This window comes from Gopherus flavomarginatus, chromosome 17, assembly GCF_025201925.1.
Source record: "Gopherus flavomarginatus isolate rGopFla2 chromosome 17, rGopFla2.mat.asm, whole genome shotgun sequence".
In the NCBI taxonomy this organism is placed as follows: domain Eukaryota; kingdom Metazoa; phylum Chordata; order Testudines; family Testudinidae; genus Gopherus; species Gopherus flavomarginatus.
In genome coordinates, this window is record NC_066633.1 from 6,108,664 (window position 1) to 6,124,224 (window position 15,561).

The 15,561-nt window shown below is 38.5% G+C and overlaps 1 protein-coding gene across 1 annotated transcript in view; it reads right to left on the reverse strand.

The window, feature by feature from the left end:
* Window positions 1-283: 283 nt before the first annotated feature.
* Window positions 284-15,561, reverse strand: part of QSOX2 (quiescin sulfhydryl oxidase 2) — a 40,964-nt gene continuing 25,686 nt past the window's right edge. Inside the window, exons 9-12 of the mRNA XM_050926958.1 lie at window positions 15,300-15,422; window positions 13,309-13,459; window positions 8,156-8,344; window positions 284-5,282 (exon numbers count right to left, since the gene is read on the reverse strand). Coding sequence (XP_050782915.1) covers window positions 4,732-5,282; window positions 8,156-8,344; window positions 13,309-13,459; window positions 15,300-15,422 — 1,014 coding nt within the window. The 3' untranslated portion in view covers window positions 284-4,731. The remainder of the gene's footprint in view (window positions 5,283-8,155; window positions 8,345-13,308; window positions 13,460-15,299; window positions 15,423-15,561) is intronic.

Below are 15,561 nucleotides of genomic sequence, written 5' to 3' on the forward strand. Positions count from 1 at the left end.
GTGAAATACAGAAAGTAGTTTTTCATCCCCACTAGACACAGCTTCACCAATATGCCATTTACATTAATGCTTTATGAAGTTGGGGGTGAGGGCTGAGGGGAAGTGAATTTGGAAATTCAAAGTGTTAAGCTTATCTGTTGGGTTCAGGCCAAATATTTTTTAAAGTGTAACAACACGATGCCCCCTACTGGTTGAAATGCACTTTAACCAAGTTATTCTTGCAACATTCCCCAATTTATACTAAAAGTCCAGAAAAGGATTTGTCCACAAAAATAAAAATGCATTTTTCCAAAATGTGTGCAATGTATTTATTTAAATGAGCACATTCGTTTACAGTTTAGTACAAAATGAACACTTTCTCTGCTAGAGAGAGGTATATATCTGACATTTTCATGTCCACTACTTTCTCTTTTATTCAAGTCATTCAATCAAAAAATAAATAAAAACACTTACATTACTGAACACTTACATTCAGTCTCAACAGCTTGTAGTCAACATTTTCAGACCCAGAAAATACATTTGAACCTTTTGTAAAAATGGTCCTAACGTCGAGTTCTAAACAGGAGTCACATGAAACACACACAATTTGCAGTTAAAATTGGAACTCAAGGGAAGAGTTTCATTTTGGCATTCTTGGCACTAGCTTCCCCTCCTCCCTTAGACCTAGTAGGTTCCTATATTTGTTATTTTCATTTTTTTCTGCAGTTTAATATTTTCACATTGAAAACATCCGAATAGCACAGAACCCTTTCAGTGTGTTACGATGGACAAAATTCCGTCCTGAGTATGGAAGTCTGGTATGATCCATACATATCGATTTATCTCATTTTGGAACTTAGCGCATTATAAAATCAAAATGCCAGGATTGAATAGGTGCTTTTAAAGGCATTTTAATAAAAGGACATAACCAGCTTATGACAGGGTATTTGTAATACAGCATGTCAAAACAGCCCTGCATTATCTCATGATGGACACTTTCTGGAGACACAGTCAATCGTGAGTAAAATCATTATAGCACTGAATGTGAAAATCCATCGGGACAATCATCACGCACAAAAGGAAATAACACAGGTCAGTTTAAACCTACATAGTAACAGCACAAACTGAGATTTACAAAACTAAACCCAAAGTTCAGGGTAGCTTTTCCAAGTGAGGTGGGCACTGCTACCAATGAAAATGAAAACTATGTACCAATTACATGGCAGCACTTAGCCATAACACCAAGATTGGATAATCCAAATTCTGTTTACATCTATCTGTATTCTTTGAGGGGGAAAAAGCCATTCTGGAAGTTTGGGTATCTGTTCCACTTCCCATGTTTCAAACACCATAAAGGCAGAGTGAAAGCTTACAGTATTTATACAGTGAACAAAGAACATTTTCTTAAATGCATCATTCACTAGCTGTTCTAAGGGCAAAATCATCCCCATGATCCTTCACTGGCTTGATTGGTTCAATGAATATACTGATGAAAATAAAAAGAGATAAAAAACTCAAACCCAATTCTACACATCCAGCAGAGTTAAAAATGAGCGTGTTATTTAATACTAAAATGTGTGATCCTTGCTGCTGTTCGTAAGTTCAAAGAGCCCTCTGAGACTGATCAACATTTTCCAAATCAGGTGCCCAATTTTTAGAGATGCTGAGCTCCCTCCGCTTTGTCAAGTCAACTCAAAAAAATCAGGCCCCTTCGTTAGGGGCCTGGCTTAACGCCTCCAAGTTCCAAAATTTTGGCCTCTGTTCTAAGCTCCCCCCTTTGGGCTCTCCACTATTTGAAACCCTATAATAACAAAGCACAATGGCACAGATCAGACTGAGAACCTTAATTGTTAACTTCCACTCTTGTTTCACCATCTCTCGGAGTATTTAAAAATGAGCCCCATGAACCCATACGGGGATTCTTAATCCCACCAAACAGGGAGGAAGCCATTTTGGTCTATCACACCACACCTTTAAAAACATCCATTTACTTAGAAAAATGCAGACTGACGTGAAATCGTTCATAGGTGCTTCTTCCCATCCATTTTGGCAGAAATTCTTCTAACTTCACAGACACCCCAAGCATAAAACCATCACCCTATGGCAGACTCTGCTACCTCAGCACACTGCCAAGGGGCCCAGGCAGTGGACAGAATACAGAACAGAATGCAGAACTCCTGTATGGGTGCTCACCATCTAGCTCCAAGTATACAGGTGGGATTTGTCACTCATGCAAAGCCCATTTATTCAGGCTTTGCACATAAACAAACTTTAGCCCTAAGGCATCTTAAGAAAACATGAATTAATGGTTTCTTCACAGCGCTTGTTCTGTGAATGCAGATTTAGGCATTTTTAGACACATACAAATGTATTCAGAGTAAATTTATTGAAGTGGTTCTTGTAAATATGCAATAGTCACTGCTAGTCCCTTTGCACTGGCTTTCTTTGAATAATCATTTGCCTTCTTTTAAAGTTACACGAAGCTGCAGTTTGACACACAAATCCCTATAATTTCCATTTGTTAATAAAAAAAATATGTCCTTGCTGAGACGTATGTGCTAAGTTTTAGCTAATTTTTACTGCTAAGTTTTAACTTTGTAATACGGCTTGTAGTGGAAATAAGAAGGGGACATTACAGAAGTACACAGAATAATTAATAAAATGAAGGAATAAATGATTGAATTAGCCTGGAGCTGTTTATTCCCCCTCTCATAATACAAGAGCAAGGGGACATTCAGTGAAATCGAGAGTTAACTTGAACACTGATATAAGGAAATACCTTTTTACACAACATATTTGATTGTAGAACTCAATGCCAAAAGAAAACATTGAGGCTACAGTGTGGCAGGTTTAAAAAAAGATTAGACATTTACATGAATAGAAGAAGACCAAGAGTTACACTAGATAGGATTGTAGACCTCATGCTCCATGCCATAAACCATCCACTGACAGCTGAAATTAGGAAACTTCCACTTTGGACTGGTAATTTTGTAACTGTTCATTTCATGGCTTCTTATGCCTTCCTCTGCAGCATTTGGCACCAGCCACAGTCAGAGGCAGGATACTCGACAGATGGACCAGTAGTCTGATCTGGAACGGCAATTTCTATGTTCCAAAAAGCTGCCATGACCCATATTGGAGTAAAAGAGATGAGCACAGTTGCAACTAAATGTCTGTTTAGAACCAGCGGTCACTCCAATGAAATGAATAAGCAGCAGGTGTAAAAACAAACGTAAGGACGTATTTCTTCATATAATGCAGTCAACCTGTGCAACTCGTTGCCAGGGGATGTTGTGAAGGCCAAAAATATAACTGGGTTAAAAAAAGAAGTTCCTGGAGGATCGGTCCATCAATGGTTAATAGCCAAGATGGTAAGGGACGCAACTCATGCTCTGGGTGTCCCTAAACTTTTGACTGCCAGAAGCTGGGACTGGATGATCCCTTGATAACTGCCCTGTTCTGTTCATTCCTTCTGAAGCATCTGGTACCGGCCACTGTCAGAAGACCACGGGACTGACCCTGTATGGCCATTCTTATTTTGTTGGTTTTTAATCCAAACAGTGGAATGCACTAGCAGAAGGAACATGCATAAGGAGACTGTCTTGAATCACTCATATTTTTGTAGCACCAGAAAACTTCACAATTGTGAGTGAAGATTCTTACATTGTGGAACCTTTCTACTGAAGTTTTTTTGTATGTGTCACAATGTTGTAAGAAAGTCACTGTAACCAGAACTGAAATTTGTATTGGCCCACCAAAACCACGCAGGACTTTCACTCTGCTTGACCAGGCACAGAGTTTCACTTTACTAGAGTTAATGAGAAGTGGCTTCCAATAGCGTAATTCAACAGTACGGTATTTCCCTAACTATTCCTTAGTTCCTCCCCTATTTATAAATTAGCAAATAAAGATGGGTTGTTTAATGCTCTGCCTAAATTTGGAATAGAGGGGCAGGCAAAAAGATTCGGCCTGGGTCTGCTCTCACTTACAACGGTGTAACCCCATTGAAGTCAACAGGGTTCTTTTTGAATGGACATTGCCGTACGCAAGATCAGAATCAGGCCTCTTGTACACTATTCAGATCATCTAAATACCCCCAACTGCTGAGCCTCCTGGAAGTGCATATCCCCTTGGCTGGAACTAAGGGGAGAGGGAGGAATTGTATTTGGACACTTATGGCTTCCAACTGCAAAAATGTAATGGAGAAAAACATTCATTTTTAAAAAACATTATATATTTGTAAAGTTTATTCAAATACACTGTTTCTTTCTCTGAAAAAAATCAAAATTCTTGCTTCTCCAAAGGCAACAACAAGATCTCACACAATGAGCAGCGGGTGGACAGGTAGATTATGTAGTCAACTCGGGATAAAATTAAAAGGCTGTGTCAGAACACACACACCAGTATTCAGTTTCTTTCCAACACCTGGAGTAACTAATTACATAGTGTAGTTCCTCACATTAGAGACCAGTAAATGAAGCAAACAGTACGTAATGATATGTTAATGGAAAAGTTCAATCTTTCTCCTTTAGTAAACACTTTAACTCAGTGCTATGGACCTGGATACGAGACGAATATTGGGATTCCCAGAACACGCTCTACAGCACTAAATGAGAACACTGGTGAAATGAGTTGGGAGTGGGGGAGGAGGGTTTTGAAACAATACTGTGTATAAAATCCCTGATCAAAAATATTAAAGCTGCGTCTGGTACTGATCAGCCACTTACAATGAAAATGTCATTTCTGTAAGTTCTACACACCCGGACGATAATACCTCACCTTCCACCGTTTGGACCTCATTCGGAAAAAAAAGTACATTATCATTAAAAATAAGGATGATGCTACATAAAGTACAACACACAGACTCATGTCTATGCTAGAAAATCCAATCCCTAAGAAAGACACAGATGGCTTGGTCTCTTTATGGATAACTGATTCGATTGCATTTTTACCTCTATCTCTGACAGGTCCGTTATTTGCTATTAATTTATCTAAGACCTTAGATTTTGAATCCAACATATTTTGTTGATCCATGATCTTGTCGTCTTTGTTTCCACTTGTTTTCTTGGGTAAATTTGTGCCTTTTCTCTCTCTCAAATCCCCAACTTCTATTTCATTAGTGTTAACCTGGCCTTCCGTGTATTTATATAGAATATTTTCATTGTGATAGTGATGCTTCAAGAATTGTAGCACTTGGGCCTCATTCCAGCTGTGTAATCCTTTAATTTCATCATGGCACTCAGGACAGAGATCTGGAGTTGGCCACTGAACTTTAGGAAATTTTGGATCTTCACTCGGATCACCTAAGTAAGGAAAAAGAGAAAATACAAATACTATCCATCTGCTCATCTGAAAGTGAGGAGACTATTTTCCATTTAATGAAAGTAGTAAGCTTAGTTTAAGGGAACAATAAAAGCCACACTTAAAAAGCCACAGTCAACATGTTTATACTAATCTAAGAATGATCAAGAATGAATTTTGAAATGAATACAAAGCCTTCCTTGCTGAAATGTTAATTTTCATATTCTGAGGTACTGCTTTTTTCCTGGAGGACACAAATATTAAATTATGAAAGCCTCCCTGTAACAGGAGAGCAGTTCACAAATGCTACAGTTTTAGCAATGATAAAAACCACTCAATCAAATGCATTTCGAGGAGTTAATTTAAGTTGTGGCTCAAAATGAACTGCTCTTCTGTGCACAGTAGTGTGTAGTCCTGAAGCCTAGTTTTTGGCAAGATGCTCCAAGGCCATTCAAAGTCTTGTAAATATATGTACAAGTTTCTATAGATACTGGCAACAATTCCATCCTTACCCTGCTTATTTCAGAAGTCTGTTTTACTATTATAGCAAACCATTTTCAGTACTTTGATAATGGTTTTTATACATTTAAAAGTTAACAAGCAAACTGAACCATTTTAAATGTATAAGGGCTTGTCTACATCACAAAGTTGCAGCGCTGGTGAGGGGGTTACAGCGCTGCAACTTAGGAGGTGTACACATCTGCAGGGCATCACCAGCGCTGCAACTCCCTGTTTGCAGCGCTGGCCGTACTCCCGTTTTGTCTCGGGTGTAGAGGATCCAGCGCTGGTGATCCAGCGCTGGTAATCAAGTGTAGACACTTACCAGCGCTTTTCTTGACCTCCGTGGAATAAGCAGGTATCCCAGCATACCTGAGGAAGCCTCTGGTAATCAAGCTGGTCTCCTTCCCCGGTTTGCTCTCGCGTTCCCCGAACCCCGAGCAAGCAGGTCTCCTTCCCTGCGGTTTGCAGGGTGGTTCGGGGAATGGGAAAGCAAACCGCGGCAAAGCTGGTCTCCTTCCCCGGTTTGCTCTCGCGTTCCCCGAACCCCCGAGCAAGCAGGTCTCCTTCCCTGCGGTTTGCTGGGTGGTTCCGGGAACGCGAGAGCAAACCGCGGCGAAGCTGGTCTCCTTCCCCGGTTTGCTCTCGCGTTCCCCGAACCCCCCTTGAAGCCGCCCAACAGCGCTGCAGTATGGCCACATCTAACACCACTTGCAGCGCTGGTTGCTGTAAGTGTGGCCACCCTGCAGCTCTGGCCCTATACAGCTGTACTAATACAGCTGTAACAACCAGCGCTGCAAAATTTTAGATGTAGACATACCCTAAGCGTTTCTCTTGGACTGGATTCAATTTTAGTGTTTCAATGTCTCATAGCAGCAGCTGTCATTCTGTCTTAATTGGTAGTGGTTGTCTTCCATAGCTAGTATTGGACTTTGTCTGCTCTAGAATAAACTCCTTAAACTTCAGTTAGGTATTTTAAACAAAAATCCTTATCTGGCTGAAAAAACTAACAGGGCTACAGTGTCTATACAAGCACCTCTGATTTTGATAATACATTTATTGTTCAAAAATTTCACAGAACTATGCTAATACAAAACAGGAAATAACTATTTGTAGAATTCACTAAGTGGCTTTTAGAGAGAGCCCTACCCGTGGTAAAGTTCCTATAAACCACCACAAACTATAGCTGAATCCTAAATTACAGTCCGAAAGAGAAAACAGATTGTAACAAATTTAGCACATATCATTTGGCATTCTTTGCAATGCACGTTCAAAATTTGTACTAGAAGAAACTTTGACCAATTGTTGCATCACTAAAAGCAGCATCTTAGTGAACTCTCCGAGGAGAAACTATTTTTTTCTAAACTATTATATTCTATCTTGACAATACCTAGCAATCTATTGTGAAGAAAAAGACTCCAATTTTTCCCTTTACCCCTCATACATTGGTAACATGCATTACAGGGAAATTGTATCTAATATGTTGCGTGCTTCTCCTGCTTGGAGGTACAAGACAAAATGTTTGTATTCAAAACAATATTTAAAACTTCACATATCTTGGGAATGCAACTTACCCAGAAAATAAACACGATGTTGTACATTTGAATTGTAAGTAATGTTACATACACTAATCCATAACAGCAGACAGGTACCAAGTGCAAATAGAAACCAATTTTCTTTAGTTTTTTTTAGTTACAGGACACCAGTGCAACACAATGGATTAAATACAACCTAATAGTTTCGTGGTGTTTTAGTCCAATTGTTATAACGAAGGCTCTATACGGAAACAAATCTTTTTTGAAGAATAATTTTAGTTTATTCAGTTACTGATTTACGAATAGTTTAAGCCATTCTACACCAAGGAACAGAATCCTGTTCAATTATGATCATCTTCTCAATTACATTTCTCTAGTGCTTTTTGTATTCCCAGCTAGAATAAAATAAAAACAGGTTTTAATGGTGATCTAAAACATTCTGGAAAGAATTGTAATTATTCTAGTTGACAGATTAGTAAGTAGCTAAGCTGCACTGCTCAGTTTCAAACAGGCTTTGAAATGGACGCTGGAAGGACATCTCATCACACAGCAGGTGGAACTTCAGAAAAACTGATGCTCTTGAGAACAATGGAGCCTCCACCACACATATTATTGTCTCCTGATCCACTGTGACCTGAAGAGCGGTGTGCCTTCAATGGAAGTTTTACTCACTCTGCAGTTATATCTGTTGGAATTGGAAATGTGCCCTGTGACCAGTTCTAGTAACTTTTGAACACCCCCAGAAGTCAGACCACTATTTGTTCAAATTACATTGTATAACAGTACTATCATCATAGCCACCAGACCAAAGCTAGCTTTGGTACATGCCAGATCTCCCATACCTGCAAGCCTGTCATTCACTACATTGTGCTTCTCCCACAGCCAGAGAACAGCCTTGTCTAGGGTTTTCACGGAATCCATGGATTCTTTAGCCATCTCTTCAAAATGCTTTGCACAAGCCTTGCACCCAAAAAAGTGCTGAATATACCTCCGCATGATCTGTAGGACCACTTGGGGATTATCCTCAAAACCTGGAAAGAGCAATGTGTCCATGTTAGCAGCACCTGAACAAACACAGCTTCCAACATTTTTTCACCTGCACAAGCAAGATACATAGCACACCAAGATAAAAATGAATCATGGGGGGGAAAGAGAAGGAAAAGTTGCCCTCTTTAAAAGCAGCAAAGAATCCTGTGGCACCTTATAGACTAACAGACGTTTTGGAGCATGAGCTTTCGTGGGTGAATACCCACTTCATCAGATGCATCTGAAGAAGTGGGTATTCACCCACAAAAGCTCATGCTCCAAAACGTCTGTTAGTCTATAAGGTGCCACAGGATTCTTTGCTGCTTTTACAGATCCAGACTAATACGGCTACCCCTCTGATATGTTGCCCTCTGTTGGTTCCACACAATGTTGCCAACGTTTCAAATTTAGAATGTTGGTTTTATTTTATAGATGTTCCTTTATGTGGATATCCATCGTACAAGTGAGCTCACACAACAACTGCACTTCAGTGAATCACAACTGAGGTGGACAGTGAACAGTTTTGCATAAATAGTTCTACTGCCTAATAAAACTAGCTATTTATACAAATAAAACCTCGTTGTAAACAAATACTAGACAGACACAGAGTGTTAAAGATATCTGACTCTACAAAGGTGAACTGAATGCAGGAAGGATAACATTATATATACACCTCTACCTCCATATAACACTGTCCTCAGGAGCCAAAAATCTTACCGCGTTATATCGAACTTGCTTTGATCCACCGGGGTGCGCAGCCCTGCCCCCCCACCCCCGGAGCACTGCTTTATCGCGTTATATCCGAATTCGTGTTATATCGGGGTAGAGGTGTAGTATCAAAAGCTAATCAGTGGTGTTCACTTATTTCCCCTTTCCAAAGATATTTTGCCAATACAGAGAAGAAAGTCAGTTACAAGATCGACGTGCAGCACAGATGGTAAAACACTTTTCTCAGAAGCTCAAGTCACAGAGTAAGATTTGGCACTGTGAAGCCAAGTGTAGTTTCTTTATATAGCAAGTGATATAAAAAAAAAAAAAAGGAGTATACTCCAAGACCTCTTTCAGTGACTGAATGAACACACAATGTCAATTTAATATTAAATTTGAGCTCAGATACTATAATGCTGGGTGACCTTATTTAAAAAAAACCCGAACAGCAAAACTCCTCAAAACAGGTAAAGATGTCTCTGTAGCCACAATCTGCCTCTCACCCTTCATTAATATTTTTTGTAACTTCAAGGAACACAAATATTGCATTCTCACTATATTTACATAAACACAAAGGCATACATATATGTATATTTAATACAGTGACTTTATTTAAGTAACACTTAAAAAAATAAGAATTTTGGAATGATTTTCTGTTAGAATCAGGACTATTGGTTCATAGCGTTTACACACCCATGCTGAAGGTACATGAGTGATTAGGTAGTGCAGAAAAACTGCAAAGACCTCTGCAAACGAAGAGCCTTATCCTGCCGTTATGACTGCATACAGTGTTTACAAGTAGTCCTTATTCAAATTCCATGGGTCCGTAGTCAGTAAACAGAGCGGTCTTACAGTACTTCTCAAAGATTTAATTGCAGAGTAGCGTAGAGATGTCTGACCAGTACTTAACCTCTCTTGTAAAACATACTGTAGTATATTTACTAGTATACTATGAATTATCATAAATAATTAACATAAAAACCTCTGCCAAATGTAGTACATTTTGTGATGGAGCATCCTGGATTGAATTGATTGACTGAATGAGCAACTACTGTAACTGAACAAAAATTCAGCTGTATCTACAATGGGATGAGATACAGTAAGGTTCCACCATAATTGATTACAGCATTTAATTGAATATATATTTCTAAAGGCATATACAACATTTTATTTACATTTACTAATGTTAAATATAATTATATTTGAAGTACTTTAATTTCAAAACAGTTCTGTAGTGCACCTACAACCTCCTGCACTTTTCATTGGAAAAATTGTTAGCACAAGCTATTAAAAATATTAACTGTTCACGCACTCCAGAAACACATGCACAAGGGGTCTATTCATAAAACACATGTAGGCAACAAAACAGCAGCATTATGCTGTAAACATGAAAGCTCAAACATAAAAAGAAATGATTTGAAACCAAAGAGAAGTAATAAATGGTGAACAATCTCTACTCAGACATTCAATATCTGTGATTGAACAGACATGTATAAATAAAAAAAACAACTGAGATTAAAGCAGATTAAATGTGAGTATTAAAAGAACTGCTAAAAATAATTTCAGAAAGCCAACATGAATTTCAGGCAAAACAAAATCATTACTAAGCAACAGTATTTTAAAGATTGATCTTTTAATTTTTTTAAACAAACGCAGTTTATACTATTCTTCAGGTTACTGGCAAACTCAGCCCCTTCACATAGGAGCAAAGAATCACACGCAAATTTAACCAAATGCATTAACTCTTAAAATTCTAAATCTTTGAAATCTCAAGTGTCACAATATTCATCTTTTGACGGTTTCTTGTGATTTTATTGATTTACAGATTCTTGAGAAAATTTGGATGTTATCAATAAAACAAATATAGGACTTCATCCTGCAAAACCTTACACATGTAATATTTACTCATGAGAATAGCCCCATCACCTCAACACGGCAGCTCGTACAACTAAGGATTTGCAGGACTGAATTCTTGCAATGATTTTAAGCACTAAGATTCCACTAGATTCCTTTACACCGATCCTGTTGCAGGGTCAGAACACACAGCTCAACATTTTAGCAATGTGTCTGCAAATGTACATTGAAGGAAACGATTCACCTTAGCTAACAGACTCTACAAGTAACTCGAACTACCAAGAAAATACTGTTGCTTTTAAAAAATAAAAAATCCAAAAAACGCAAAATGGCTCATTTTGTTTGTTTTTCTTTTATCAGCCCAGAGATGGATCTTCTATTAACATCTGCCATGTATCATCATGTAATCCTTCTTTTCTCTTTCCTCCCAAACTACTGCAATTCAGGGTAACCCTAATCTTTAAAGTGGACAAGAATCATAAAACCCTACCTGTGGTGGGAAGGATTAGGGAGTGCATCATGCTTTTTAGTAGATAGGATTTAAACAAGTAATAAGGAGAGGAAAACCTCCCAAGACATAATCCGACAGTCTCAGACTGACCCAATTCTTTCCCCATAAGAAGTGATCATCAAATATCTGCCCCGTTTTAAATTGATAGTTCAGTGTACTGAAGATTTTTCAGGTTCTCAAGTATACTTTAAATTTCTGCCTTCTTTGAAAACACACTTGCAATATTGAAGCAATTTAAAATGCAATTTTACATGGTTAAATTACAGAGAACAAAAAAAAAAAATTATACTGCTAAACTACAGCATTTTTGTGGCAAGTGGAATGAGTGAACAAAGAGCACTGGGAGGTGTAAGTTATACCGGCTGTCAATGCAGTGCCATCCAACGTGCCTCTCTAGGGTGTGCTCTTCACTAGGCACTGTTGGTGTTAACTTCTAAAAGGGATTTACCTTGTCTTTCCACAAGTATAAATGTACAAGTACCGCCACTTAGATGCTGAACTACCCAATTTATAGATGGAGTCAAGCTAAGACAATTAAGCAATCTTAATTGTGTCTGCAAATAATGCTGCACAAACATTTGTGCCTATAATTTCTGAGTTCAACCACAGAGCCTTTTTTTTTTTGGTAAACCGGCCTGTTACAAACGACAAATGGAAAAAATTAAACCAGTTTCTAACGCTGGCCACGTGGTGACATTCCTTCTAGAATTTTATCTTTCAAGGACATTTCTTGCCTGAAAATTGTTTTTGTGATTCCAGTCCATCAATCTGGACACAGGGTTATTCCACACAGGCTTCCTATAGCCAGGCTCTGCCTAAACCAATTGTCAATTTGTTTTACAAAGTCTCTCTAAAACAGGTATATCAGCAAAAAGGTACAAACCTCCATATTCTCTATCACTAAATAGTCCTTCCTGACTGATGGAAACCAAAGTGGATTTTTAGCATACAGAGCATTTGGGGCCATAATTAAGGGAAATTGATTGCCTCAATTTTAATTGGGTAGTTTCCAACCTCAGATTATTCTTGCCCTATTCCTGAAAAGATGATTTGAAAGGTGTTCCATAATTTATCCATTTTCTATAACATTTCTAGAACTCTTCCATTACATTGCTTTGACATTATAGTCAGCGCGAGTATTTTAAAAATACAACAGAGCAAGAATAAAATACTGTCCTGTCAAATACAAAATGATTTACAAAATTTCATTTTAGCATCATTAATTCAGTCTTCTAACCACGATGGAAATAAAATGTACATCTGACCAACAATGTATATAAGCTTCTTAAATATGAATCAATACCAAATTTTCATACCCCCCTGTGGTTTTAAAAGACAAGTAATTATTTGGTGTGTCTGCTATTAAAGAAGAAATATCACTTCTGGGCACAAACTTTCATGGTTGACCTACAATATGAAAATGCAATTGAAATAATTATTCAGTCCTATGATTTAGGATATGATGTATCCTAACAAACAGATTTGCAGACCCCTTCCCACCACACTCCATTGGGAGAAACATCAGTTCAGTGTTTCAAAGACATTCCCACTCATCTGTTTCATTTTTCGCCATCTTCAAGGCCATATACCTTACTTAACTGGTCCTGCAGGGGAGAAGAGATGGCCATTGCTCCTTTCAGAGCCCATCAACACAGTTCTTGAGTTAACCAGAAGGGTTGCAGCAGATATGCCCTGACCCCTACTGGTCTAGAACTGAAAAACTGAGCCTCGGATGTCAATGTCCTCCACGGAGCTGGATTGCATCTTTTATTAAAGCCTGTGATTTCTGAGCAGAGATTTATTCAAATACAGTATTTGTTATGTTAATTTATGCACAGCTAGATTGCCACATCAAGAGCTCCCCTCCTTTAGTTCTCCTGCATAACTGCTGCTTACCTGTATTGATTAAGGCTTTTGGTCGAACTGCAGCTTGAACAGTTAAGGTGTGGAACAGCTTCCAGAGGGAACAGGTATAACCTCTCAGCTCTGGTCTGCTCCCCTGACAGCCTACCCACTGAACGTGGGTAGTGAGGAATATTCCAGAAATCTGAAAAGAAAATATTCTTTAAAATGTGTCCAGTCTGGGACCAGATTACTTGAAAATGACACTTCCCCATTGAACTTATCACGTCTGTTAATTGCTCCTGAACATACAAGATAGGTCTGGTATGTGTGCACCTCTTCTTGTTGTGTTTACTTGGTAATTTCAATAAGTCAGTCAAAAGAAACAGACCTTTATGCACGTGTGACTAGTAGAAAAAGGCCTAAGACAAGCAAGCCTATACAGCCAAACATGTACAATGCTGATATTACAGGTTGATGTTTGGACATTCTTTTAGTTGAGTATTATCTTCTGGTTAAATAGAAGTTATGTCTACACTGACAGTGGTGTGTGGAGTACAGATACTGCCTGAAAAGCTAGCACAGGTATCAACTGCAGTGCTGATGATGAACACAGCGTAGATGAGTAGAATAAACGTCCTTAATGCCAGAACCCCCAGGTTCCATGCCTTAGATCGCTCTCTCCATTCCCACCCATGTCTACGCTGCAATTTTTAGTAGTGTAGTTTCCTGCTTCTGCAGCATTTCCCCACCACAGTGAAAGGCTTCAGCTGGGGGTAGGGGGTGGGGCAGGGAAAGGCTTTGGCTGCTCCTCGTGGTATGCAGCTACACACTGCAGCGACAAGTGTGGACACAGCCTGTCTTTCACTGTGGTGCACAGCTACACACGCAGTGCCTGTACTCTGCACCCCACTGTCTACACTGACATAACCTTAGTTAATGTATTTTCCCAGCTAGCACCTTTCAAAAAAAAAATTAAAAAAAATAAAGGCAGGTTAATGAAATGATCGTTCAGGTCAGAAAGACCCAAACCTGCAAGATGAAGTTCTCAATTCCCACTGAAATGGAAGGGAGCTGAGGGTACCCAGTGCTCCACAGATACTCAGCACATTCCAGGATCAGCCTCCAAATGTATTAGTTAACATTACTGTTAATGACAGTAGATCCTAACTTAAAAAAAAGATGATCCATTTGTGAAAGTGTATTAAGCTGAAGCTATTAAATTCATGTTTAAGGAACTTAGAATTTAAGTAGTCTGGGCTATTCTAATGTATTGTTATTAAATATCTTTTTGTGTAAGCATTAAAGCAGGACATAATACTTTTCTCAAATACTGTAAACTAGTGTGATGGAAAATATTAGGCATCCTAATTTGTAAAGATTCTTTATAAAAACACTAGACAAAATAATTTTTTTTTTATTCTCATCAACATCTGTTCTAGGTCAGTATATTAATAAGTTTCTGAAAAGTCTTCAGGGTTAATGTAAAATCACGATAGCTAACTTTGCGAGTTTTTAAACTCTGGCCTTCAGGACAATCATAGTGCTGGCAATAACTGGTCCAATTCAAAGTCCTAAAAATCCCATTCATCAGAGGCGAAGGAAATAAAGAGGGAGGTGTGCCTCAGCATACAATAAATGTGTGGAATTGATTTGTGCTGAACAGTCTCATCCTGCCCTTCTCTGCCAGAAAGGCAATGTTCATATTTTGTGTGTGCACGTGTCTTGCTTTTAAAGGATACTGAGCAAATATTTTCATCAGAGACACTGAATTATCTGAGCATGGAAAGGAAAGATCTGTAACATCAGTGACTGCATGTTCATACACAGAGGACTGTGCTATGCTGCACTGTACTTCATGTCTCTCATTTAAGTTCCTTCATGGGGATTTTTTTCTGGTTAATGAATTCACTTTATTTCCATTTTAACCTTCTTATAACTGCATTATGCTCGAGGGAGGCATCAGTAAGTGGTGTCTTGGATTTATACAGAACCTTATCCTTTACTAATTCTGTATTTTATGCTGGAAACTAGTAACAGCTTACCCGCATTTTGTTGTTGACCAGATCTAGGATAGCATCATAAGGGATTTTGTCTAATGGAAGGCTCACCAGCCACTCTTGCAAGGTTTCTAACAACTTCACCACGGGCTGACGGCCAGGAAATAACTAATGGAAATAAGAAAGTACCCACAGATTTTAAAGCACTCATTACGGTGAGCCCAATTCATGTTTTCAAATGTTTTTACTTCTTAAAAGCTTTAATTAAACTTGCCATACTAGATTTTTTGTTACATACAATTGGAAT